Consider the following 25,641-nt stretch of genomic DNA (forward strand, 5'->3'; position numbering starts at 1 on the left):
CACCCCAAAACACCTCCCAAAGACTGGTACAACCTATAGTACCTTTGGGCTCCCTCGATTGAAGCCGGATCTTGCTCCGTGACCACTAGATCGTTCGCGGGTCCCCCCTCTGCCTCCAAGAAAAATCCAAGATGGCCGCCGGGACCGGGCTCTGTTCATTTGTATCACAAAACTCTGAACCACCACCATGCCGATTAATATAATATCCCAAAACACCAAGGGCTTAAACACCTGCCGAAAGAGACGTATTGCTCTTTCGGAAGCCAAAAGACTGACAGGAGATATAATTTTGTTACAAGAGACCCATCTGAAAAAAGAGGACCAATCGCTGCTGTTTAGCAGTGACTACCCTCTAGTCTACCACTCATCAGCTCCCACGAAAAAGAATGGCGTAGCTACACTCCTCCATAAAAATTGAAATTTTAAAGTAGACAAAATTAAAAGTGACCTCGCTGGAAGAATTCTAATTATTACTGGGTCACTGGACTCTACCGATATAACAATAGTCAACACTTACGCCCCTAACAACAATCAAGAATCTTTCTTCCACGAACTAAAACGTTTAATCCTTTCCGTCCAGAAAGGCCTTTTAATTTTAGCAGGAGACTTAAACGCAATTATGGATCCAAATTTAGATAAATCCCCCAGTCTCTCACCGCCACAAAAAATAGCTCCCTCTACTCGGGGTCTCATATCTATGACCAAGGAGCTGCTGTTGGTAGACTCCTGGAGATTAGTAAATAACAAAGTAAAGGATTTTTCCTTTTTTTCTCAACCCCCCATAATAGCTATTCTCGAATTGACTATATCCTAATAGACCAACAAATTAGTGATAATATCTCCTCAGCAGTAATTGCCCCCTCTGCTTGGTCAGACCACTCTACACTTATAACCAGACTAGTAGGCCTCACTCCCAAAAATATAACAAGGTCGTGGTCCTTAAATGAATCCCTACTATTGAACCCACAAAATCTTCAACTAATAGAAAAAGATCTGGCCCAATATTTTGAAATAAACAATACCCCAGAGGTTTCCTCTTTTACCCTTTGGGAAGCCCACAAATCAGTGATAAGATGCAAACTGATTGCCCTGGCTTCTCGGAAAAAAAAAGAAAAAAAAAAAACAAATTGAAATACTAACACAAAAATTATCAGAGCTAGAATTTATTCACAAGTCAAACCACTCCCGGAAAAATTACAGGCAAATAATCTCAGTGAGGGGCGAACTAAACCTCTTGTTAGTGTCAAACACAGAAAGAGCTATAAGATGGACTCAACAGAAATACTATGAAAAAAGTAATAAAGCAGATAGAATGTTGGCACGTAAATTAAAGCAAAAACAAGCTAAAGCTAAAATTCATAACATCTACACTAAAAATGGCTCAGTATCTCACAACCCCCAAATTATAAGTGATGCATTTAGGGACTACTACACATCCCTTTACAATCTACCAGGCCCAGTGGGAGACTCGGCTAAAGAGAAAAGAGCAATAAAGATTCGGAATTATCTAGCAGAATGCCGACTCCCCACTCTAGACCCAAATGACATCACAAACCTTGAAAAAACTATAGAGCCCCTGGAAATTTTGGAAGCAATAAAATCCCTGAAAATTGGGAAGGCCCCTGGTCCGGATAGATTTTCTAATCTTTATTACAAGAAATATTCCACAAGTCTCCTCCCATTTCTTACCAAAGTATTCAATGAGATGCAACTAGGCCTTCCCCCTCCTAGAGATATGCTACAAGCTACCATAGTGGTAATCCCCAAAGAGGGGAAAGATCCTCTGTTGTGTTCTAGCTACAGACCTATTTCGCTGTTAAATACAGACCTGGCCAACAGATTAAATAGTATCCTCCCTAAATTAGTTCATCCGGACCAGGTGGGGTTTGTCCTGGGCAGACAAGCCCTTGACAACACAAGGAGGACAGTGAATCTAATACACGTAGCAAATCTTACAAAGTGCCCATCTCTATTACTCTCTTTAGACGCAGAAAAAGAGTTCGATCGATTAGATTGGCAGTTTATGTCAGCTACGGTTTCGCAGATGGGATTCACAGCCAAAATTTTAAATAGTATAAACACACTATACTCCACACCAACGGCCACTGTGAGGACGAACAGCTCTTTGTCTGACCCCTTTTCAATGTTAAATGGAACTAGGCAGGGTTGTCCGCTCTCACCTTTGATATTTGCCTTAGCCATAGAACCATTAGCATGCCAGATAAGGATAAACCCCAATATTGCGGGTATCTCTGTTGGTCAGGAAGAATTCAAAATAGCTCTTTTTGCGGGCGATATACTATTGACGCTTTCAAAACCTCTCACATCCCTCCCTAACCTTTTTTATGTTCTATCAGAATTCGGCTCACTTTCAGGTTATAAAATTAATCATTCTAAATCCATGGCCCTTAGTTTAAATCTCCCTAAAGAATTAGTAAAATTACTCCAACTAAATTTTGACTTTAAATGGAATGCGAACCATATTAAATATCTAGGGGTTCAACTAACAAAAAATTATTCAACTTTATACAACGCAAATTTTAAACCCTTCTTTGACCATATAGTCAAGGACTTAGCCACTTGGAACCCATATATAATATCTTGGTTTGGGAGAATAACCACTATTAAAATGAATATTTTACCTATCTATCTATCTCTTTCAAACTCTCCCGGTTAAAATCTGTCAGAAAGATCTAAATAATATTCAGAAGAAAATTTTGAAGGTTGTCTGGCAAAACAGGCGACCTAGAGTTCGCAAAGATATTCTTTATAAGTCCAAATCAGAAGGAGGTTTAGCTCTTTCGAACTTACAAAACTACTATAGAGCAGCTGAATTAGGGCAACTTGTTAGCTGGCATTCAAACCCAACCGAAAGGAGGTGGGTCGAGATAGAGGATTTGATTTGTTCCCCATGCAGAATAAAAAATCTTCTCTGGCTCAACAAAAAGTCTAGACCACCCGAGAGTTTCAAGAACCCGGTGATATCCTTTGCCTGTAATATCTGGGACTCTCTCAAATCCAAGTTCCAACTAACCGGTACCACATCCCTCATGCAACCCCTATTCTCGGACCCCTCTCTTCCTTTTTACAAAGAAAACCCGCTCTCCCATACCTGGGTTCAAAAAGGACTCACGAGAGTCAAAGATATTCTTATTCAAGGGAAAGTCCCCCCCATTTGCTTCTCTACAAACGAATCATGATATCCCCTCTTCCGATTTTTTCAGATTTCTCCAGGTTAGGCATTATATCCAATCAGTCTACAAATCAAGTCAACCCCATGCTTTAACTCTGTTTGAGGACTGGTGTCTACACCAGCCCCACACAAAGGGCATTATCTCCAGAATATATCAAAGTCTATCCTCTATCAAGAGCAATCAAACCCCCGATAAATATATGGTATCCTGGGAAAAAGATCTTAACGTCTGTATAGATCTCGATACCTGGAAAGACATCTGGGAAGCTGCCTCCAAAAATTCATCATGCGTTGTAATAAAAGAGAATATTTACAAGTTAATATTCAGATGGTATATGACTCCTGCCGGACTGCACTCTTTTCTCCCAGCGGTCTCCCCTCTGTGCTGGCGTGGTTGTGGTGAAGTGGGGGAATATTCTGCATATATTCTGGTCATGTCCCAAAATCCAACAAACATGGACGGAAGTGTTCACCTTAATACACAAGATCCTAGAAATCACTGTCCCACATGACCCAGTATATATATTTTTAGGCAAGCCAATAGCTAATATTCCCTGAAAAAAAGCTAGAGTACTAGCCCAAATGTTAAATGCTACACGGTGTACAATTGCCAAAAATTGGAAACAACCTGCCCCCCCCATCCTTAAACCAAATAAATAACAAAATTTGGCATAAAGTTTATATGGAAAAACTCTCAGCCTATCTGAACGGCTCTACCTCGCAATTTTCTGAGATTTGGGCCCCTTGGTTTCGCCATGCAGGTATATCCCCATATATAGATTAGAATATTTGGAACAGAGCGATACATGTGGTAATTAAATTGTTGTGTACAATGCTATATTTTTACAAATGCTACCCCTCCCCCACCCCCCTTTTATCTGTTATATGTTTTGTTAATTCTTATTTCGTATGTAAAAAATGCTCAATAAAAATTTAAGTAATAAAAAAAAAAGACAATACTTCTGGCTTAGCTTTAAGGCCAGAATGTCTCGTAATTACAAACAATACCTGTATTCATTTTATCCCATGTTTCTTTTGTAGTTAAAACTCAAATGCTTTTATCTATTCTATTTTTTTTTCCAGAAGCGCTTTGTTGAAAGACAACGGTTTCCAGTTGTTGCTTTAATGTGTTTAAAAAGGGTTTTTGTGGATTTGATGTTAAGTCGGACAGGTAGATAAAAACAAACAAACAAATGCATTCAATTTGTACCTACCTCTTTAACGGTGAGCTTCAGATTTTCATGCAGTCCTACGCATTCACATTTAAGCATCGCTATCTGCTCCTCTCTACTACCAAGATCCTTAATGGTTTCTTGACTCTGTTTGTGTGCTTGGGATAATTTGTTTGTCATGTCTAAAACATTTCCCTCATGCTTGTGAACCTGAAAGACAGAAATTAAGAAATACATAGGGTTCAAGATTTATGCTAAAACAATTTGGCCAAGGCATTACAAAAAAAGGCCTCTACAGTTTCAGGAGACCACATATATTTATCTAGTACCATGTCAAAAAGCTTTGAGTGGGAATAATTTCTAATTATTTGATGCACATGTAAGGGGGTCACCCCCGGTTCCCCTGATCTTCCTTTGCCCCCTGTCTTACCCCTGTGGCAGTGGAGGAAGGGGGCGGCGACTTCTCCCGGCAGGCCCCGCCCTCTTGGTTATGGCGCGAGCTTTGCCCATGCACAAGAAAGATCGCGCACGCGGTCCCCATAGAAAAGAGCTTTGCCAAGGACTACAATTCCTAGCAGCCTCTGGGGACTGCACTTTCACCCTTGTCACAGGCAGCATTGAAGCCAATAGAGCTGGCAGCTTCTCATGCTGCAGAGTTGCAACAATGTTGTGTGCAGACAGGGTTTTTGTCAGTTGGAGCAGGCTAGTCAGTCAGAGACCGGAGCAGCCCAGGGAAGGAGGTAGGGTACAGGAGTCAGGGACTCACTGTACTAGGCCAGTACCCCCAGGGCCCGAGATAGCTCAGCTCCCCAGTAAAGTGAGTGTTGCCAGGGACAGCCCTCAGGTTAGGGACCCTGCCACTTACATTAGTGGGAGCTGGGATTAGTTTAGTGATCAGTAGAGTGAGTTGGAGTCAGGGAGCTGTGAGGGAAGGAAGGGTGCGGGGAGCGAGTGCAGCTCCTGCCCCATATAGGTACCCACACCCCAGGTAGGCCCCAACTCCCCACTAGTTTAGTGGGTAAATGCTTAGGGAGGCCCAAGATAGGGACGCTGCCCTTAGTTTAGAGTGCTGCCTTGTCAGAGTCACGGCTGTTAGTGCTGTGAGGTCTGACAGGCAGGCACCTTGTTGCGCGGCACGTTAGCTGCAGCATCCAGTGAGCTACAGCTTGCTGCTGTAGGCGCTGGGACTCGTTAGGTCTTAGTAAGTACAGTCAAGGCTGGGAAGAGTTAGGGGAGTGGGGCAGGTTATTAACCCGTTAGGCCCCTAGGAGTTTTCCCCAAAGCCACTTTAGGTTGCGGTACCACAGGGACAGGCCCTAGGTTAGGGTTCCTGTCACGTTAGTACCAAGTGTTAGTTAGGGACTCAGCGGACGCTGCGGTTCCTGTGAAGCGGTTCGGACCCACGTTGGGGTCCGCAGAGACTATTCCAGAGTGAGACCGCCCTGGCGGTCCGCGTACAAAGGAGTTCGGTTGGAGGATCAGACGGATTCATCACACGTCTGACCCTTTGCGAAGCCAGTTGCTGATCCGAGTACCGGAGTGCTCGGCAGGTACTATACAGTCATAAGTGCACCAACGGGCCCTTAGTGTAACTGTGACTGCGCAGTCACCCACGTTCTCTCCAAGAGTGCGGGACATTGGGTGGGATTCTCGGGACACTGGGTGGGATCACCTGGTGTTGGGGAAGCTTCCTGCGCGATGCAGTAGGTGTCTCCTCTAGAGAGGGACACAGGTTATATTATGATATTACCGTGATATGTTGTTTGCATGTTAGTAAAGTCCTTAGATATTATACCTCACCGTGTATGTTATTATTGATTGTCCTGCGAGGAACCACTCCCCCTCTGGTGGGACCCATCGCAGGTGGAGGCGCTGAATTGAGTAAGTGGTTACCCCTAGTATAATTGCCCCAGGTTCCCCGTGGCGGAAGCTCAGCCCTCCTGTGAGCCTGCAGGTATACGCACCACACCGGTAACACCGCATGTTCTACTCACCCACACTATATATGCGATTGGGTGGGGTGGAATACCCGTTACACACATATGCACACAGATGACCTTTTCACTAACTACATGTACACTGTCCCCACTGAATATACAGTCCTTGCTGCCTATACTTAAAGCAGCAGTGATGGATGGGGGGCAAAGGTTCAGTTAACCCAAGCCGAACTGCAGTCCCCAGTGGACACTTTGGACACCATCTCTTTAAAAAGTAAAGGTATACAGGGATATAACAAATAAGTAAACATGGGAAGGATGTTAATCCAGGGAGTAATCTGATTGCCAATTCTAGGAGTCAGGAAGAAATTTAATTTTCCCCTTATGAGATATCATTGGATGATATTTCAGTGGGGTTTTTGTTTGCCTTCCTCTGGATCAATATACTGTAAGTACGGATATAGGATAAAGTATCTGTCGTCTAAATTTAGCATAGGTTAAACTTGACGGACACATGTCTTTTTTCAACCTCATCTACTATCTACTATGTAACTGTGACACAAAATGGCTGCTGAGTCAGGGCTTACTCTCCATGCCAAATAAAAGTTGCATCATTATCGGGAAATTACGTCGGGGCTTCCAATTGATAACCCCCCTGCAATATTTGTTGTTTGTTGTGTCACACTTGGCACAAAAAACCTAGAAATATCTCAGGAACTAGGGGAGTGATGAGTATCCATAAATCAGCTCGGTTTGGGTCAATTTAAAAAGAAAATAATTTAATTTCCAAGACCTGTTATTTCTTGCACTAGCAGAGGCCACACACCCGATCTGCATCTGTGTCTGCACCAATTGTACAGTGTTATACAAATGAAAAGTGTGTAAAACATAAATAATATTCATAAGATATAATAATTAGGGAAAAGATAAAGCAAAATGACATGCCCTTCAAAGATGGATAAAGAACAAAAATATATATAACTGCACATATTACAAATGTATATGCTTATGTATACACATACATGGACTCTGCACCACCACAACAACAACAACTTTGCAACAGTGAGATAATGACTTCTAAATGCTGTGATTATTTGTACTTTTCCTATCCTCCAATAACTGGGAAGTCTCTCCTCCTGCATCTAACTTTTCTATTGCTTTTTCTGCTTACTGTTTGCTCACTCCTTTGTGAACATTTCTGTTCTCTCCAACTTCCCCACTCCCCTCCTATCCACATTTCTTCATCTCTCCTCCCCTCCAGCTATGCATGTGCCCATACACTGTACCATTATTTATACACTTCTCTCCCAACAACTTCTTTACCCCTCAATAAAAAGCACCCACAGAAATCCTCTATTCACACCCTCTATCTACTCCTTCCTGCTGCTGGGGATCTCCCCTAAGCCTGAACCAAGACATAAACACACCTGCTCTCACCCACGCCTCCCTGCTATTTCTTTCCCTGCAAATGGTTTTAACCCTCTCATTTCAATACTGACTAACCTTAAAACTCGCCCCACAAATTAAGCTTCCCAACAGCCTGCACTCATGGCTATTGTCCCATACCCACAGTCACTCCTACCACCCATTGTGGCCAAGCACTGCAATCTACAGCATTTATTTCCTCATCTGCTGTCTCTGTAAGTTCCACATCAAACCTCTTAGTTTGTAAGCTGTTAGGGGCAGGGATTTCCTTTCCTACTGTCTGATTTTGCTGCACTTATTGTATTATTATAATTCCCTGTACTGTATTCTTTGTGAAGCGCCGAGTACACTTTTGGCTCTATATAAATAAAGATATACATGCATCCATACACAAAATGCAGAGCACAATAGCTTAATGTAGTCTAGAGCAGGGGTGCTCAACTCTAGTCCTCAAGCCCCCCACCCCCAACAGGTCAGGTTTTCAGGATATTCTTGCTTCAGCACAGGTGGCTCAATCACTCCCTGCTTCATCATAGGTCTTTGAGGGACCCTCTGATTGAGCTACCCATGCGGAAGCTAGGATAGCCTAAAAACCTGACCTGGTGGGGGGCCTTGAGGACTGGAGTTGAGCACCCCTGGTTTAAAGTATTATACAGGAATACAGAAACTAAACAAATGTTAGTAGAATATTAGGACAAAAGCCTGGCATTTTACTACAGTAAAGATTCAGCTTCATAATGAAATCACTATTAAAAACACATTTTAGATCCTGAAGGTACAACTGATGTCTATGCCTAAAACTACCTACAACATAAAAAACACCCTGGTCTCTTTTTCTTCATTCACTACAGGCATACCTCGGTTTAAGGACACTCACTTTAAGTACACTCGCGAGTAAGGACATATCGCCCAATAGGCAAATGGCAGCTCGCGCATGTGCCTGTCAGCACGTCCTGAACAGCAATACCAGCTCCCTACCTGTACTGAAGCTGTGCGCAAGCGGGGAAACTATAGAGCCAGTTACAAATGTGTTATTTACATCAGTTATGCACGTATATAATGATTGCAGTACAGCACATGCATCGATAAGTGGAAAAAAGGTAGAGCTTCACTTTAAGTACATTTTCACTTTACATACATGCTCTGGACCCATTGCGTACGTTAATGCGGGGTATGCCTGTATTCATTTATATTAAAAATTATCTAGGGCAAGGACTCCGCTCTAACTGAACCAAGGTTATCACAGATTACTCTCCTCTCAAATGTAAAAAAAAAACTTACAACTATTAACATTTTCAGAATTATTAAACATGCTGAATCTAAAATTTCGAAACTTAGACTTCCACCAGCGACGAAACAAATCATTAAAGGAGAATATATTTGACCATGCTCCAGATACATACATTTGTTAAGGGTTTTTTTTTTATTCACTGCACATATGTAAAACATTTTTATTCTTACCAAATATGGCTCTGAGAAATATATGACAGTATAGACAGAGTTCTACATATGTTTTACATTTGAGATAAATATATGACTGATTGTAACAAACACCAATTTCAAATTATTTTCACCCCGGCAAAAAGCATAAAGAATGCAGCATCTCATAATGAAAACATTACCTTTGTGGTAGAAAAAAAAACTTACAAAAATGTTAACATTTTTTTAGGGTCCCAGAGAACATTTTGTTGCCAAGACAGTTAAGAGGGGAAAGATCCCAGGCAGAAAATTTGTGGACTTCAGTGAGGGCACCCATAAATTATTCTAAGAGAAATAAAGATCATCGTTTTTGGACGGTAGCTTTAAAAATGTTCACAGCTATAGTACCTTGGCATGCTTTACCTGTTAAGGATTGTATCCCTTCTCATGGAGAAACAAGTATGGAAGAATGTGAAATTGTTTAGGGGGTAAATCCCTCCTGGGATCAAAGTGAATTAATGCCAGTTGCATGTTTAAGGGGTTACATCTGGGTGACTGATGCATTTTTTTTTTTTTACCTAAATCTGATATCCATCATTATTTTTCAATAAATATTTTAAGTTATTATGTAAACATGATGAGCTGAGACATGAGAGGGGGTTTGATTTCTTCTGGCTGCTCCCTTTTGTGTGATGTCAATGTGTTTAGCAAGTGCTTGTATAGCCAGAGCCCCCTCTCTCTTCCGCTACCCTTACTGTAGCTTCATTGTGTCTCTGAAAAGGACATTATAAGGGTAAAGGGCACATTTGATTGAAAAACACTTTCCCCATTTAGAGGCCCCTGAAAAAAAATCAACTTGTAATTAATTTACCAAAACATTTAAGCAGCTAAACATTTGCTATTAATATGGTTAGATTTTGTGAAGGAAGTCAATTAGACTGTTCAATTGTTTACAAAAGGTTGTTTTCTAGACATCTATATGGGATTGAACCTGTCAAAATGTCTTTTATATGGCAAGTTTACAATAAAAAAAAGATTGATGTGCAAGCATTGGAACATAATACAATAGTCCTCCAAGGTTTGCATATTGTAAAGGTATGAATATTTAGTAAAAATTAATTAAATCTGATGATGGGTCTAAATACACTTCAGAAGATGTTCTTTCTAATCCAAGGGTTGGTTGCATTAAATGTCATTGTTACGCCATGTGCAACAGCTCGATATCTTTTCCAAATATAATAATGTGAAAAAACTGTACAATTCGCACCAGTATCACCTGTTACTCCTCCTTCATAATCTATACATTTTGACATGCCCTTGTGGGTTACTCGATGTTGGCAAGACCAACAGAGCATTGAGGAAAAGCTTTGCTGAACACAAATGATTCAAAGACAAACAATTAATTTACCAATGCGCTACTTATAGCAATAAATGTGTAATTTGTATTGAAGAAAGGTCAATGTGCTTTGTCTTCTAAGGGCCGGGTTGCTCGTCTTTTCAAGGTCCTACCAGGTTACCTCCAAAAACATGCGAAAAAAGAAAAGAAGACAAGCACGACCTTCTTAGAAAAATGCAAATGTGTATTGGGCCACAAGCCCCTAATTCTCACTTACACATACGATAAATAAACTGCAGCATCAGAGGATAACAAGGAGTAGGTTTTTCATAATCACCGCTGTGCTGAATGACCTCCCACCGCTAATCTCTTATTCAGAAGGATTGAGAAAACAAAAAAGAGCTAGAAACCCAATTCGGCACTCAATTCCCAAAGCTGAATTCCCAAAACATTCAGCTTTGGGAATTGAGCGCCGAATTGGGTTTCTAGCTCTTTTTTGTTTTCTCATTATTATCATTACCCAAGGCACCGTTCTCATAATACCACATTTCTATACTACATTGCTGTAGCGGGGAACCCCCTGTTAATATATCAGAAGGATTGGCAAGGAATTACAAGGTTTTCTGGCAAGCAGCCAGTAGAGATGCTTTTGACATAAGATGTCAGAGGTGGGTGTGAGAACCCGGACGTGCGCGAGCTGATCTGAGCACCGGGAGCTCTGCCGTCGCCCATAGGCGTGGGATTCAACGGGCTGCCCCTGACTTACAATCACCTGCAAATCGAGGCTGAACATTACGGCGCGCCCCACAGATACCAGAACCAACGGGTTGTACCCTACGGACTGGAAATCAGGTGGGAGGTCGTTCAGCACAGCAGTGATTATGAAAAATCTACTCCTTGTAATCCTCTGATGCAGCACTTTATTTATCTTATGTGTAAGAAGATTATGAAGGGTGAGGAAACCACAACACATTCAACATTGTGTTTAATTTCACCATAATGTATCTTATATGCGCATTACAGGCATAGATTGTGTCCCTCCCCTTTTACGCTGTAGCCATAAGGACAATCGGCCCCAGGCGTGAATGTTTCTGAGTTTTCCATCTCGATACAGGTTTGATTGACACCCTACATGTAGGTTGTTTTTTTTACCAGGATGCTAGTTTACAGTATTTTGTATATATAAAATATATTAGTTGTTTGTTTCTTTGTTTTTTAGGATCATCAATCAGGACCCATATGTGATTTGATGCCTTGTCTATTAAGATACATATGTATTGTTTTTTTTTCTTATATGACAATGGTTTTCACTTTGATTGCTGTCTCAATGCTCTGCCTGTTCAATAATTTGTGTATTATTACTATAGAAAAAAGGTGTTGTTTCACTCTTCACACTACCAGCCGGGACATTTTGGGAATCAGAGGGAGCTGTAATTCAAACAAGTGACGGGGCTCACGTTTGAAATCCCCTACACCTCAGGGAGCTTGTGAAGTTTAAAATAAGGTCCCCCCCAAAATCAAAATAGGGGACTCATTTTTAATCTTGGAGTATGTTAATACCATCGAAGCCACACAAGGCACAGGTGAGCTTCTGTTTGACTCCCCCTCCCCCTTTTTGCACCTACAAGGGAAATCCTACAAGACCCAAAGGAGATTGTAGAGTTCAGAAAGGAATGCCACTCCCCAAAATAAAAGGGGGGAGTCCCCCATTTTGATCTTGGGGGGTGTCACCGCCTCAGAGCTCCACAAAACACAGGGGGCTCCAGACAGAAGCTACCACCCCTCACCCCACTTTTCTAAGACCGGTGAAATGGCATACTACTAGACACCAGGGAGATCGAGGAGTTCCAAGGGAGTGTCAAACCCCAAGGTTTGGGGTAGTCTCCTCTTAATTCCCCTATTGCTGCCTTTTGCAGCTGGAAGGGAATCCCACTAGACCACAAAAGACTTCTTGTCAAAAGGGGGACTGACATTAAAAAAAAAAAAAAAATTCATATTGAGGGCCCCTGAAATAGGTTGGTTTGCCCTTTTTCTGATGTAGGTGCCATGTGGGACCGCATCTCAGCAGGACAGCAGCCCTAACATATCTCCTACGTTAGTCCACACATGAGGGGTTAAACCACTATTTGCCTTTCTATTCAGCCAACCGTTCTTGACACAAATCATGGATAAAGCTTTAGTTCAATATTTTAGTCTTTACTTACAAAGCCTCCCATGCCACGGCTTATCCCTATATTGTAAACGTCATATATGAAAAGTCCTGCCCTCCCTCCCCCCAATTCTATTTTCAGATTTTTCCTGGACTGTTGCTCAGAGAGAGAGAGAATTGTCACAACTAATGTATTATGAAATAATGGATATGCCATTTTCTCTTTGAATGTCCCTTGAATGCTGCTGTTCTAACATATTGCAGAAAAACCAACTCTATTGCATTAAAGATGCACAAAATCATCAGCTACATCTTTACTGTATTTCCTGTACATTCATGCTGAGCAGCCGAAGCGCTCTAATACCACCCAATTCATACTCCCAACATACCACAAATTTGTGTTCCTTTAGAATGTAAGATCCCTGGAACATGGCCCTTTCTACCTATTCGACCAGCCTGTGTTAATATAATATATTTGTATGTTATTTTATTTTTCACATCCTTTGTTCTGTGCAGCAAAATATATTTGGGTCTAATAAATAATAATAATTTGTGTGCCGCTGCATAGTAGAGACAACAAACCATTCTTAATAATAAAATAATCAAAGTAGCCTCCTCTGTGCACAATGCAGTACAACACACTCCTTTGAGCTAGAAAATATTGTTATCCACCGTGTATCAGATGAATTATGCTAGGCACATCTGCATATAGACAATGATTACATTAATCGCAAAGCTTCCGCATAACAAACATTATTGCTTTGCAGTAAACAATTCACAATATTGATTTACTTTAGTAAACAGTAATAGGATAGAATCCAGAGATTGGTGCTCAACAGTGTTTTTACCACAAGTATGACTATGTCTAGAGAGGTATATAAAACCAATATAGAGGAACAGAAGTAATCCAGCCTGGTGATAAATCAATCAGTGTGCCTAGATAAATCTCCTAAATGTGGGGACATGGGGTATATCATTACCAACAATGGAGTAACATGTATATGTACATAAAACTCAATGTGGACACCATTGATAACCGTCACCCTGGAGAATGGCACTTAGACAAATTAAACCTCCAATCCTTTGCCTGAAGGAGAGGAGTACTCACAATTTGAAGGCAGAGGTTCCGTTGGCGTGCATCACGCTTGTAGGTAAGTACGCGACTCAAACGCGTTTCGGGCAGTAGCCCTTTGTCAAAGAGTATTCAGCATCAGCTGGAGGCGGGGGGACGCCTATATCAGCTGTTAGAGACGCGACTGTAAAATACTCTTTGACAAAGGGCTACCGCCCGAAACGCGTTAGAGTCCCTATCTCCCATAACACCATGATGTCTACCATGGAATAAAGGATGTTTTAACCTCTTACCTGCTGGTGTATAGCCCCCAAGTCTTTTGCTGTGCTCCGTTTTTTTCCTCTGTGAAACCTTTCTTGATTTACTTTAGTATATATAGCAAAATGGAAAAATCTTTACATACAAAGCTTTTTCTATTGTAATCTTTGTATGCAAGGTGCTCCTATTTTAAACCATTGACTTGTAGGTAAAGATCATTAGAAAATGAACCTGTTTAGCCAATGTCAATAAAGAAGACTAATAAGTGATATGATGTGTTTAAAAATTTAAGTGGAAGAAACAGAACAGATAAATGACGGAATCCAATGAAAGTCAAACAAACTGCAGAACAAAACCTCCATCCTTCTGGGTTTCGCAGCTGTATTCTTTGTCATCAAAACTATGAAATATATTGTTGCAAAATACAGTTAGTTATTTTGAGGTCTTCTATTATATTTGCTATACAAGTTTCCTCCAAAGGGTGTATTGTAACTCTGTCATCTCAGGGTTTACATACAGAGAGATTAGGAATTCCAGTGTCCATTTTTTCATAAACTGCTTTAGTTTGCTGGGGGAAAAAAATCTGCATTCCCAGTGTTAACAATGAAAATAAATTTGACACACATTTGAATTTGGTGTTTATTGGTGCATTTTTCTTTAAGTTTTCCTAGTGATGCCTTTGTCTCCTATCTGTGGATGGGCAAGAGGTGGAATTTAATACGACGGGATGCAATAATTAACAACTCATCAATGGAATGAAATATGCTGTTCTCCCTCCCCCCCCTCCCCAATATGACATATGTAAAGCAGATTACCAACCTTATTTTTATTTCTGTCTAGCTATTTTTTATTTACAAAACTCAAAGTATGCAGTAGTGTTCAGATACCAACACTGCTGCTGTTTATTCTAGAGGTGTCAAACAGAAGGCCTGCGTGCGGGCCGCATCCGGCCCTCCAAACGCATTTGACTTTCCCGCACGGTGTTGCATCTTTGTCGGGAGATGAAGGAGTGCCGGCATGGTGGAGGGGCCTCGACTGCAGCCGGAAGGCTCGTTGGGCCAAAAGTAGTGCCCGGCAAGCCTTTGTGGATGGGGGGGAGGGGGATGATGCTGCATGCACATGGCTCTTCCACACGCGGTCTGCCTCCTCTGGATCACCTCTGTGGGATACGTCGTCTGTTGGTGATGTGAGTAAGAGACTGAGAGGGGGGAGAGAAGGGGGAAGAGAGAGAGGGGGAGAGAGCGCGATGGGAGGGGAGAGAGAGGGGGGAGAAAGTGAGAGGGTGAGTGAAGGAGAGCGAGAGAATGAGGGAGGAGAGCGAGTGTGAGGGGGAGAGCAAAATAGTGAAGGGGCAGAGCAAGATAGTGAGGGGGCATAGCAGGATAGTGGGGGAAGATCAAAATAGTGAGGGGAAAGCAAAATAGTGAGGGGGAGAGCAAGTTAGTGAAGGGGAAAGTAAGAAAGTGAGAGGGGAGAACAAGAGAGTGAGCGGGAGAACAAGATAGTGAGGGGGGAGCAAGATAGTGAGCGGGATAGCAAGATAGTGAAGGGGAGAGAGCTAAAGAGTGTGAGGGATGAAAGTAAGAATAAGGGGTAGAGTAAGAGAGGGAGGGGGAGAGTGAATGAGCAAAAGGGGTAGAGAAAAAAGTGGGAACATGTAGAGGAGAACCAGGTGAGGAGAGAGATATGTGAAGCAGGGAGAAAAAGAGTATGTAGTGGAGAATCTGGTAAGGAGGGGAACATGTGTAGCCGGGTCTTTCCCTTGCCCCTTACCTCCACTACAGGCAGGGACTGTGTTGGGGAGGTGTGAGCAGCAACGGGCTCACAGGAGGCTCCAACGGCTCCCGGTGAAGGGCGCCACCATGTTGTGGGTACGGGCGCACGTGCGTAGGTTCATGCATGTGCAGAGGGAACCCGGCAGTCATTACCACTTAGCGCATGTGCAGTACAGTAGGCGTGCGAGGCGGCTATAGGGAAGGTGCTCCACGGGGACTATAACTCCCAGCAGCCACTGGGGCTGCAATAACACATGATCTCACACAGCCAATAGGGCTGCAGCAATCCGCTGCGGCCAGATAGATACATTTGGCGCCATTGGGACCACGTAAGTCGGAGCTGGGACGCCATCAGGGTAGAGTGTATGTGTGCAAGTGTCTGTGACTCCTGCACTAGGCTAGATACCCCCTTAGGCCCCAGCTAGACTCCGACTCCCCTGCCTAGCTTGTGGTTGCTGCAGGGACAGGCCCATAGATAGGGACACTGCCCCTATAGAATTGAAAGTGAGGGACACAGTCAGGATGCGGCTGCATCCTGATCACAGGTGGTCTGGGACCAGACACCTACAACAAAGAGACTATCTTCATGGTGGGACACTCCAACCGGATACCACCCCACGCAGAGGTGGACTCATCGCGGACGACTTCATCGCTGGATCAGTGGATCCCATCTACCTGTTGTCGGCGCGCCTGAGTGCTGGAGCACCCGGCAGGTACCTAACTACACCAAGTGCAACAACCTTACACCTATTCTAGTTGGCAGCGCTGTCTCACACATTGGGGTGGGTGTGGGACTCTGAGGACACGGTGTGGGTTTACGGTCGTCCAAGGCCTGGAGGGTAGCTGTACCTTATTAGCGTTCATTAGTACTGGTTATGATATCTGATATGTGTTGTTAGTAAAAGCTGTTATTCCATACTGTGTGTGATTATTGGTTCCTGTGAGGGGCTCCTCCCACTACGTTGGAATCCCTCGCCGGTGGAGGCACTGCACCGTGACGTTAATTGTATCAACCCAGGCCCCCCCATGGCGGAGGCTTAGGCCCCTGTGAGCCAATAGGTAACTGCAGCACCGGTAACCTTCTAATTTAGGGGGAAACTGGGCTACACATGTTAAGGAAAAGCAGGGTGAGGAGGGGAGCATGTGTGGGACAAGCTGGAGCGGAGGTGAGAATGTTAAGGAGAAGCAGAGTGAGGAGGGGAGCATGTGTGGAACAAGCTGGAGAGTAGGGGAGCAGGCATATTTTGAAAATGTATAGCCTGAATAAAGTACAATTCAATTTGATCAGGCCTGTAATATGAATTGTTAGACACCACTGGTTTATTCTCACTTTCCCCAAATCACCAGGATGCACAGAGCTGTTTTCCACGCAGACAACAAAAGGCTTTACGAGAAAACAATATCTTATCTTTATATATATAGCAGCCATATTAATTTACATTTTGGGCTCATAAAGGCACAGACTCTGAAAACAAATACACTGAGTTTGAAGCAGGGGAGACTGGGTCAAATCCACGTGTCAGCTCCTTGGGCAAGTAACTTCATCTGCCTGTGTCTCCGGTTCTAATGGGCAGGGACTTATGCCTGCCAAAATTTTACGTACAGCGCTGTGTAAATTGTCAGCACTATATAAGAAAAAAAACTACTGTTATAGTGAGGAAATATAATAAGAAGGTGGAACTGCCTCTTTCATGCCAAAACCTAATTTAATTCTTAAACTAGCAAAGGCAACACACCTGATTTGCTTCTGTGTGTCAGCACCAATTGCACAGTGGTATGCCCATTAAAAGTGTGTAAAACAGAAATAATATTCATAAGGAATAATAATTAGAGAAAATATGCGGCAACCAGACATGCCACTTTAAGATGAATAAAGAAGGGGAAAAAAATCTATTAGAAGTTTCCCTTGTGTGCTAAAACCAGGTGCAAGCTCCTTCACTACTTTGCACAAAAGAAAAGGTTTTATTGCTGTGTTAAGAAGGGGAAAAAAAAGATTTACACATATTTAAGAATGTTTTTATTAGACAGCTATCAAAAAACATGCAGATCCAAATGTCTTTCTTCAAGGGGTATTGGCACAACAAGGAAAAATCATCTACTTTCTAGTTGATTTAAAACATTCCAATTTATTTTTAGTGCACACATGGAGATACTTTTTTTTTTTTTAACCTTTCCTTGGCACACAGCCGCAAAAATATAGATTTTTGTCTCCTCTTGAGAGGACTGAGATTCATGATCTGATGACTAGGGACCCGCTTTCCTGCTTTTCCGATTCTTACCTCCACCTTTTATCAGTTAAAGAGGAGCAGAATGTTGTAAACAGTTTTAGCAACTTTGAACTAAAATGCATAATTGAGAAAATAGAGCTAACGCAATTTATTTTGGTTGTCAGGTAGTAAGTGAACAACTGACAGCAATTTTTAATCTGCATAAAATCTGTACAGAAAACTTCTGAGCAACAACTGAGTCACTCTGAAAATGTTCCTCCTTCGCTGCTGGAGACATTCATATTACTCAATTTCGTCAACAGTTTTATATTGTTGCTAAGGTTACACTTTTTTTAAAATAAGGAGGTCTTATCATGGCTAAGTGCTTCAAAGTAAAATTAAAACTTCTGCCTAATTTTAAAGATCAGACTACAAGACCAAATATATGTTATGTAGGCAACACAACACAATCCTTCAGCCAATGTTTACATCTTGTTCTTTCTTTGCTATGTATTTCTTTAGTAACTGTAAGAGAATTGTTTTTTTTTTAGGATCATTTACATGATCCACAAAATGGCGCCTATTCATTAAACTTCAATCAACACACGCACAGTATTTATTAAGTGCTTACTGCATGTCGAAAGCGTGCAATAACAGGTATATTTGAAGCTATTTGTTTACAGCTACTGTATGCAATTCTGTGCAATATGCACATTTTGTATGCCAATAAGGGCAATTAGCGAAATTACATTTTTACAGGCTATTTATTGAACTGTAAATTTGCAGGTTGCAATCTCACCTAATTCAGGTAGACGAAATAGGGCTTCTGCTAACGAGGGGGAGAAGAGAGAAATTGGTTAACCCGTGGGCAGATACCTGTGAACCAGGCCTAGATTCCTGCAGGAAAGCCCCAGAACGCAATTCCTGTACTTATTCTAGCAGCAGCCAGTGTTCTGGCACTTCTCCCTCACAGGGTGAAAAAATAACATAAGAAGAGAGGACCAATCAGAAGACTTATGAGACGGAAAACACACAATATGCTTATCGCTCTCTAAAGATACCGTTATTTTCTTTAGCATGAAATTCTCATGGTGCATAGGGTAGAGGATAAATAGACACAAAAATCCAGTCAGGGTAAAGATCCTGGTTGGACAAGAAACCCACAATTGCACTCTATGAGGACAAACAATAGGTGGGATGGAAATATAGTCCCAGGCTAGTAGCCTATTGTGCCTAACGACGCAAAACAAAAAAGCTTTATTAAGACATACTAGGGGACAAAAGCAGGGAATGTAGGGTATAAACACAAGTGTATTTAAAATTAGGTGGCGGTGACACGGAGTAGAGGAAGAGAGGCTCCTCCAAAGCCCACCATGGAAACTCTCATATACAAGAGAGAGTATGTCTCAGAATATATATATATGGTGTCAAACATGAAATATATCCACAGAGATTCCTAGTTTGGAGCTCCTAATTTTAAACTGTATAAGCGCTGGTTCTATTTATTCACACTGATAGTATGTCAAGTAACTACCTACAAATAAGTGGGAGTACTGACATAGTGTAGCAATTCATGTGTGTGGTAACATCACCAAAGCTGCTCAAAATACTGTTAGCATATAAGTTTGCAACAAGCACAAAATGATACAGTGTATGTACATGGGTAATGTGTTCAGTGACACTGCAAAGAAACAAACAGGAGAAATAGTACTGCTGGTGTATACACATAGCATTTAAACACTAACGATAGCCTGTTTCATGGGTTCAGATTCAGTCAATCTGATATCACAGCATGTGCCAAATCAATGAGCCATATTGATGTAACATTACCATGTGCGCATTGCCAAATAAGTCAAGTAAGTGAATATGGGCAGAAGAGAAAGGATATATGTGTGCCAGCGCTTGATACTACCAGTACAGCCGGGTGAAAGTCAATCCCCTCAGTACACTCCTAACACCGCGGGTCGCCACAACCGACGTCCGAAGGATGACGTCATCTAAAACCGACGGTCCGTTTCGCGTAGACAGCTACGCTTCGTCAGGGCAGGAGTGGTAGTGAGGACTAATCCACTTCTTCCTTAAATACCCTACCTCACGATAGGAGGAGGCTAATTAACGAGTCCCTAGTAGTTAACTCATTCTGAGCTCTATGTTGATAGAGGCTCTAGTGTTAAGTCCTTAAAAAGGGAACTTTCTTGTTTGCAGCTTGGCCAAACGAAAAGCAGGATTGAAGGTTGCTTACAATCCTAAATAATTTCTGGTAATGTGGGAACAGTTACTACCAGAATACCAGGCATCACCTACATATTGTGATACCAGATCACTGTACATAATTCTCTACAATAAAGGATGATTAACATACACCCTCATGTGTCAATTTCCTGTATTGATGGTATGTGCACACATATAGAACACTGTGAAAACAAAGGAGGGCCATCAAAAGATACTGAGAGTTATGAGACGGGACAGAGGAGAAGACCAGAACAAGTCTTAAGACAACTACAGGTACTGAGGGTAGACAAACCCACAAGGGGGTAGAGAAAGAGAGAGAAAGACAAACAGACAAGGGGCAGAGAGACAGACAAGTGGGCAGGGAGAGACAAACAGCCAGACAAGCGAGCACAAATTGAGACAGAAAGACACACAAGTGGAAACAGAGGGAGACAGGCAGACAAGGGGGTAGAGAGAGAGAGATACAAAGAGAGAGGGTGGCACATAGTGACAAACAGACAAGGGAGAGAGATGTTTCTTTATGTATAGGGGTGTGTATGTGTAGGCAGGTCTCCCCTGGGTCCCCCGTGGTTCCCTACCTCCTGATGTGGCAGCAGAGGTGCTTGGGTGCGTCCGGCAGGTGGGGGAAGGTGGAGGAGCCTGCGGGTGTTTAGGGAGAGGTGACCGAGTCGCCGGAGGTCCGAAGCGGGTCCCTTTGCCAGGTGCTGCCATGTTGGGTATTCATACGCATGCGCTATAGAGCTAGTTGCGGCAGCAATTACAGGCGCACGCATGCGCAGTATCTTAGACAGAGCTGCAGCCCATACATGTCCCATAGGAGAACTACAACCCCCAGCAACCACTGGGGCTGCAATACCACACGGCACGCAACAGCCAATAGAACTGTGAAGATTCCCTGCAACATAATAGATACATTTGGCGAGCTGGGACACAGAAGGGTGGGGGGGCGGTGTGGACGGTGTTAGTGGCCCCTGCACTATGCCAGAGACCCCCTTATAGGTCTCTGCTAGGCCCGACTCCCCCATAAGTTTGTGGCTGCTACAGGGACAGGCCCAATAGATAGGGACACTGCCCCTGTAGTTGCAAAGTGTCAGGGGCACAGCACAACACCGCACAGTATCTGCGGCATGTGATCTGGGACCAGACCACCACCGAATTAGAGACTCTTCATGGTGGGACACTTCAGCGGGAGTCAACCCCACGTAGAGATGGACGCCATCACGGACGTCGCTGGATCAGCGGATCCCTGTTACCGTTCACCAGTAACTTGGTGTTGCAGCACCTGGGCAGGAACAACACAAGTGCACCAACTATACTGTACACATTGTGGGCAGCGCTGTCACACACTTCAGGGTGGGTTGGATACTGTGGACACCAGGTTGGTTAGATGCCCCGGCACCTCAGTACATTGGGGGACACTCTCACCGGGGTGTGGACTAGGTGGTTGGACAGTGGGATAAAGTGTGTGGGTAAGGCCGTGCAAGGCCTGCGTTATACTGCTGCGGCCGAGTTTATTCGCACATTTGCCCGTTCTCGGCCGCAGCAGTAACCTGGCGCGCGCCGGAGGGTGCCGGGCGCGCGCCGAAGCCTCGGAGGAGAGGCCCGCCGATCGGGGCTTCCCCCTCTCCTTACCGGGTCCGCCGGGTCCCCCGGAACGTCCCGCCGCCGTCGTGACATCCACGCGACACCAGGGCTCCCTCGGGGAGCCCTGGGCACGCGTACAGGCGGCACAGGCACCCGATGATACGTGACCGCGCATCAAGTGCGGCTCGCAAGCCGGGACATTTCCCGGCTTGCGGAATGAGCCGCACTCGGATAAAGTGTGCCGCCTGTGTATGTATTATAGTGTTACCAATTGCATGTCAGTAGACCTGTTATTATACACGCTTTGTGTACGTATTGTATTGGGCACTGTGAAGGGGTTATCTGGCGCTCTCAGGATCGCTCAGAGGTGGAGGCACTGTCACAGGATGGATCAGGTACACCCAGGCCCTAAGCAGCGGAGGTTCAAGCCTCCTGGGAGCCGCAGGTAAAAGCACCACACACTGAGTAGCCTCCACATCTCCCATTGGGTGGGGGAAACAGCGCAACATATGTGTATTAGGGGTGAAGCATGGAGCACAACTGCGATGGCCAAACAAAATCATGAACGAGATCACAAGGTGATGCCAGTAAAAATGTACGTTTTATTATATCACATGGATAAGGCTAAAAACGCACCCGCTTGTTTCAGGCAAGCACTCTTTATCAAGGTGTAATATATATATATACAGACGAGACCACGAGTATTCTAAAGCTTGCCTTACACTAGCCCGGTTACATTCTGGGTATGTGCTGGGTATAACCTGGCTAGTTTAAGGCATTTTTGCATTGACTAATGACACATAGGATAAATACAGCAGGGATCCCTGGCAGTCCCATTCAGTTTGAATGGGACTGCCAGGGACCCCCGCTGTTAATCTGATGGGCCATTAAACAATGCAGAAATGCTGAGTCTTGTTTAAGGCAAGTTTAAGGCATGTATCCAGCATGTACCTGGGTCTTTTTGGCGATTGCCACTGCTTTGTGTTAGAATAACCGTGGTGTGTGTGTGTGTGTGTATATATATATATATATATATATACACATAGTGTTCGATAAACCCGGTCGCCCACTCGCACCTGGCGAGTGGAAATTGGCTTGTGGCCAGTTAGATTTCCCCTGCACTGCAAAAAATAAAATCGCTGTAGCTGATTGGCTGATTCGGCATGACGCGGGATGGAGCCGCCAGCGCTGAGCAGTCAAGCCACCCTTTCTGCTCTGCACGGGTAAGTGTAAAAGTGTGTGTGTTGTTCGCGCGTGCTGTCCCTGCCTCCTGCACCTGGTCCCAGTGGCTGGCTGCCCGCCCGGGGTGGGAGATTGGAGCGGGGGGGGGGGGAGGGGGGGCGTTAGTGGGCTGATGGCTGTGATGCAGGGATATTCCTTTCCCCCGGTCCACGGCTCCCTTGGCTGCCCGTGCGGGGCGGGAGATTGGAGCGTGTGTGAATATGAGTGTGTGTGTGGGAGTGTGTGTGTATATGGGAGAGTGTGTGTGTGTGTATATGGGAGAGAAAGTGAGTGTGAATGGGAGAGAACGTGTGTATGTGTGTGTGCAGGACACCAGAAGTACCCCCCCAATCAGTCATCCCCCCACCCAGTCACCCCCCCCCCACCCAATCACCCACCCCCCACCCAGTCACCCCGCCACCCAATCAACCCCCGCACCCAGTATCTGTCTTCCTCTCTCTCACGCTCTGTCTGTCTCGCTCTCTCTCATGCTCTCTCTCTCACACTCTCTGTCACTCTGTCTCTCGCTCTCTCTGTCTCGCTCACGCTCTCTCTCACCCTCTGGATATCTTATTTACCCTATATATCTTAACTGCCCTATACCTACACCGAAATAACCTATACTGCTTTCTTCCAGATCTGACTCAAGCTTCACACGGGAGACATCAGAATCCCCCTTAACCCAGAAGACAGGTAGGGAACACCTCCCCTCCAACATATAACATTGCGGGAATGAGGGTACCTGGACATTGAGGGACAGCGGATCAGGTAAGACCCCAGGTGGGATTGCTGCTTTAGATATTGTGAAGCGGGGGCATCCAGACACTGGTTAAAGGGTGCAGTCATTCACATCTGGCTTTTTTTTCTAAATCCGAAATTTACACACACACACACACACACACACACACACACACACACACACACACACACACACACACACACACACACACACACACACACACACACACACACACACACACACACACACACACACACACACGTAACAAGGACAAATTGTCGTATAATGTAATACAATAAATAAACTTATGTCAAAAACGAATGTTGTTCTTACTAGGCATTTATTCATTTGTTTTTTTAAAAGCGGGCCTGGAGGCGGGGCTGGGGGCGGGACTAGGTGGTGAGTAGATTTTTGGGTGATTTGTCGACCACTGTATGTATATATATATAACAAACACACAGAGTTGGTGCCGCAATCAAAACCATCCCCCATAAATCAAAATAAATCACTAGGCCAGATGTAGGGGTTAAATTTACCCTCTTGCGGTGCTAACAACCCAATATGATATAAGAACACAAAAAGAAAAAAACAGGGTTTGTTGAAAGCACACGAAAAATATGTGAAAGTACAAAATGGATCTTATTAGCAATACAAAACACAAAAATAATATTACAATATATCTAAACACATACTAAATGAACACTGCTGAACCAAAGAATACACAATAAAAATGTAGGGACCCAAAATATGTAACATGCAAAATACATGGATATGATAATGCAAATCCAGGGGAAAGTAATTTCCCCTGGAAATGCAATGGAGATCGTCCGATCAGCAACACATGATAGTACAAAAGACAGGAAAAAACAATCTACACAACGAGTAGATTTTTGGGTGATTTGTCGACCACTGTATGTGTGTGTGTGTATATATATATATACTGTATATATACACACACATACACACACCCATTTAAATATATATATATATATATATATATATATATATATATATATATATGTGTGTGTGTGTGCGTGTGTACAAAAGCTCCTTTTAAGACACAAAGAAAGTGCTCCCGCACTTTTTAGGACTCTAGCACTGCTGTGAACATACCCCGAGATACCTAGGAAATATGACAATGTATATAATTTGCATATATTTAACATATTTAAATTACCTCACCTTCTCCCTATTGTGTGCCATAAAGGCTAGTAAGGCATTGCTATACAAAATGCCTTACTAACCACTATAGCATACAAAGGGATAACCCCTCACAACTCCCCCACTGGGGGGGCATACCCTCCCACCCTTGGACAACTAATTCCATCACCCATTCCCATTATGTCAACCCCAATAAACCTAGCCTTCCCCCCTCCATCTAACAATAGATAGGTCCCTGGGAGGACATTGCAATGTATTACTAGCGGTTTTGCTTAGTTCCCAGATGATATTGCAAAAAATTAGACAAAAAGTGCATACAAATGAGATGACAAGCCATTTGATTTTGTATGCCCGTATAATTCTTAATGAAAAGGGTAAAATTAAAAACATTTAATTGTAAAAAAATGTTTCACCCGAATTTAATGAACAGGCCCCAATGTCGGATAACTCTTTCTGCCATTGTTTTAGTCGAAAAATATAAATATTGGTCTGTGTCCATTTTAAACTAATGCTCATTACCATCCCATAAATTGATTCTCATATCTCTAATCCTTTGAAATGTTAGTAATCTATGAACGGCTGCTTCAAACAGGATATTTTTTCTGTCATTTAAAATATATGCCTAATTATTGAGTGTGTATATGAACTTAAATCACTATTTTTGTATTTTTATGTATTCTTAATAATAGGATGTACGCTTACTATACAAGGGGTTAATAAACGGGAAAAGCAAAGAAACAAAAGTGGGTGCGCCAAAATAT

At 43.3% G+C, this 25,641-nt stretch overlaps 1 protein-coding gene across 4 annotated transcripts in view; it reads right to left on the bottom strand.

Moving 5' to 3' along the window:
• LOC142482964 (uncharacterized) overlaps positions 1–25,641 on the bottom strand; it is a 760,779-nt gene that overhangs the window by 183,858 nt on the left and 551,280 nt on the right. For all 4 annotated transcript variants that reach the window (XM_075583088.1, XM_075583087.1, XM_075583086.1 and 1 more), the window contains one exon: positions 4,408–4,575. In XM_075583088.1, coding sequence (XP_075439203.1) covers positions 4,408–4,575 — 168 coding nt within the window. The remainder of the gene's footprint in view (positions 1–4,407; positions 4,576–25,641) is intronic.

This window comes from Ascaphus truei, chromosome 2, assembly GCF_040206685.1.
Source record: "Ascaphus truei isolate aAscTru1 chromosome 2, aAscTru1.hap1, whole genome shotgun sequence".
Taxonomy (NCBI): domain Eukaryota; kingdom Metazoa; phylum Chordata; class Amphibia; order Anura; family Ascaphidae; genus Ascaphus; species Ascaphus truei.